The sequence below is a fragment of the Plectropomus leopardus genome, unplaced genomic scaffold (genome assembly GCF_008729295.1).
Source record: "Plectropomus leopardus isolate mb unplaced genomic scaffold, YSFRI_Pleo_2.0 unplaced_scaffold159, whole genome shotgun sequence".
NCBI classification, from domain to species: Eukaryota; Metazoa; Chordata; class Actinopteri; order Perciformes; family Serranidae; genus Plectropomus; species Plectropomus leopardus.
Window position 1 is genome coordinate 1 of NW_024617055.1, and position 540 is coordinate 540.

Below are 540 nucleotides of genomic sequence, written 5' to 3' on the forward strand. Positions count from 1 at the left end.
TTTTGGTGGACGAAGACTTGCAGTATTTTGTGATAGGAATATTTTATTTCTTTATTTTTTTTCAGAGAAGGAATGGTGCTTAAGCGATCTGGCGGCCATCGGATCCCCGGGTGGGACTGCTGCGGTCGCACCAAAATGTGCTACCGCTGGTCCAAACGGTCAGTGAACACTAACAGACACAAACGCCGACACATGTTTTTGTGTTTTTAACTTGTGTTGATTTTAGATTTGATTTTTTAAAAGTTTTTAAATTTTAGAATCCACGCTGAATTACAGAATAAGGACGACTGCAGCTGCAGCGCTCTCAGGGTTAAACTTTTTGTGTTTGTGTGCAGCTGGCTGGTGGTGAAGGACTCGTTCCTGCTCTACATGAAGCCAGACTCGGGCGCCATCTCCTTTGTCATGCTGTTCGACAAAGAGTTCAGCATCAAGATGGACTCCAAAGACACAGAGACCAAACATGGGGTTCGAATCGACAGTCTGTCCAGGTGTGTGGCACGTGTGTTCTTATTTTTATTTTATTTTATTTTATTTTATTTT

General features: G+C 42.4%; 1 protein-coding gene across 1 annotated transcript in view; it reads left to right on the plus strand.

Annotated features, from left to right (window-relative positions):
* Positions 1–71: 71 nt before the first annotated feature.
* The window catches only part of LOC121964537 (phospholipase D1-like), a gene marked incomplete at its 3' end in the record, with an annotated part of 1217 nt that continues 748 nt past the window's right edge, over positions 72–540 (plus strand). Inside the window, exons 1-2 of the mRNA XM_042514742.1 lie at positions 72–158; positions 336–488. Of these exons, the coding sequence (XP_042370676.1) occupies positions 73–158; positions 336–488 (239 nt within the window). The remainder of the gene's footprint in view (positions 159–335; positions 489–540) is intronic.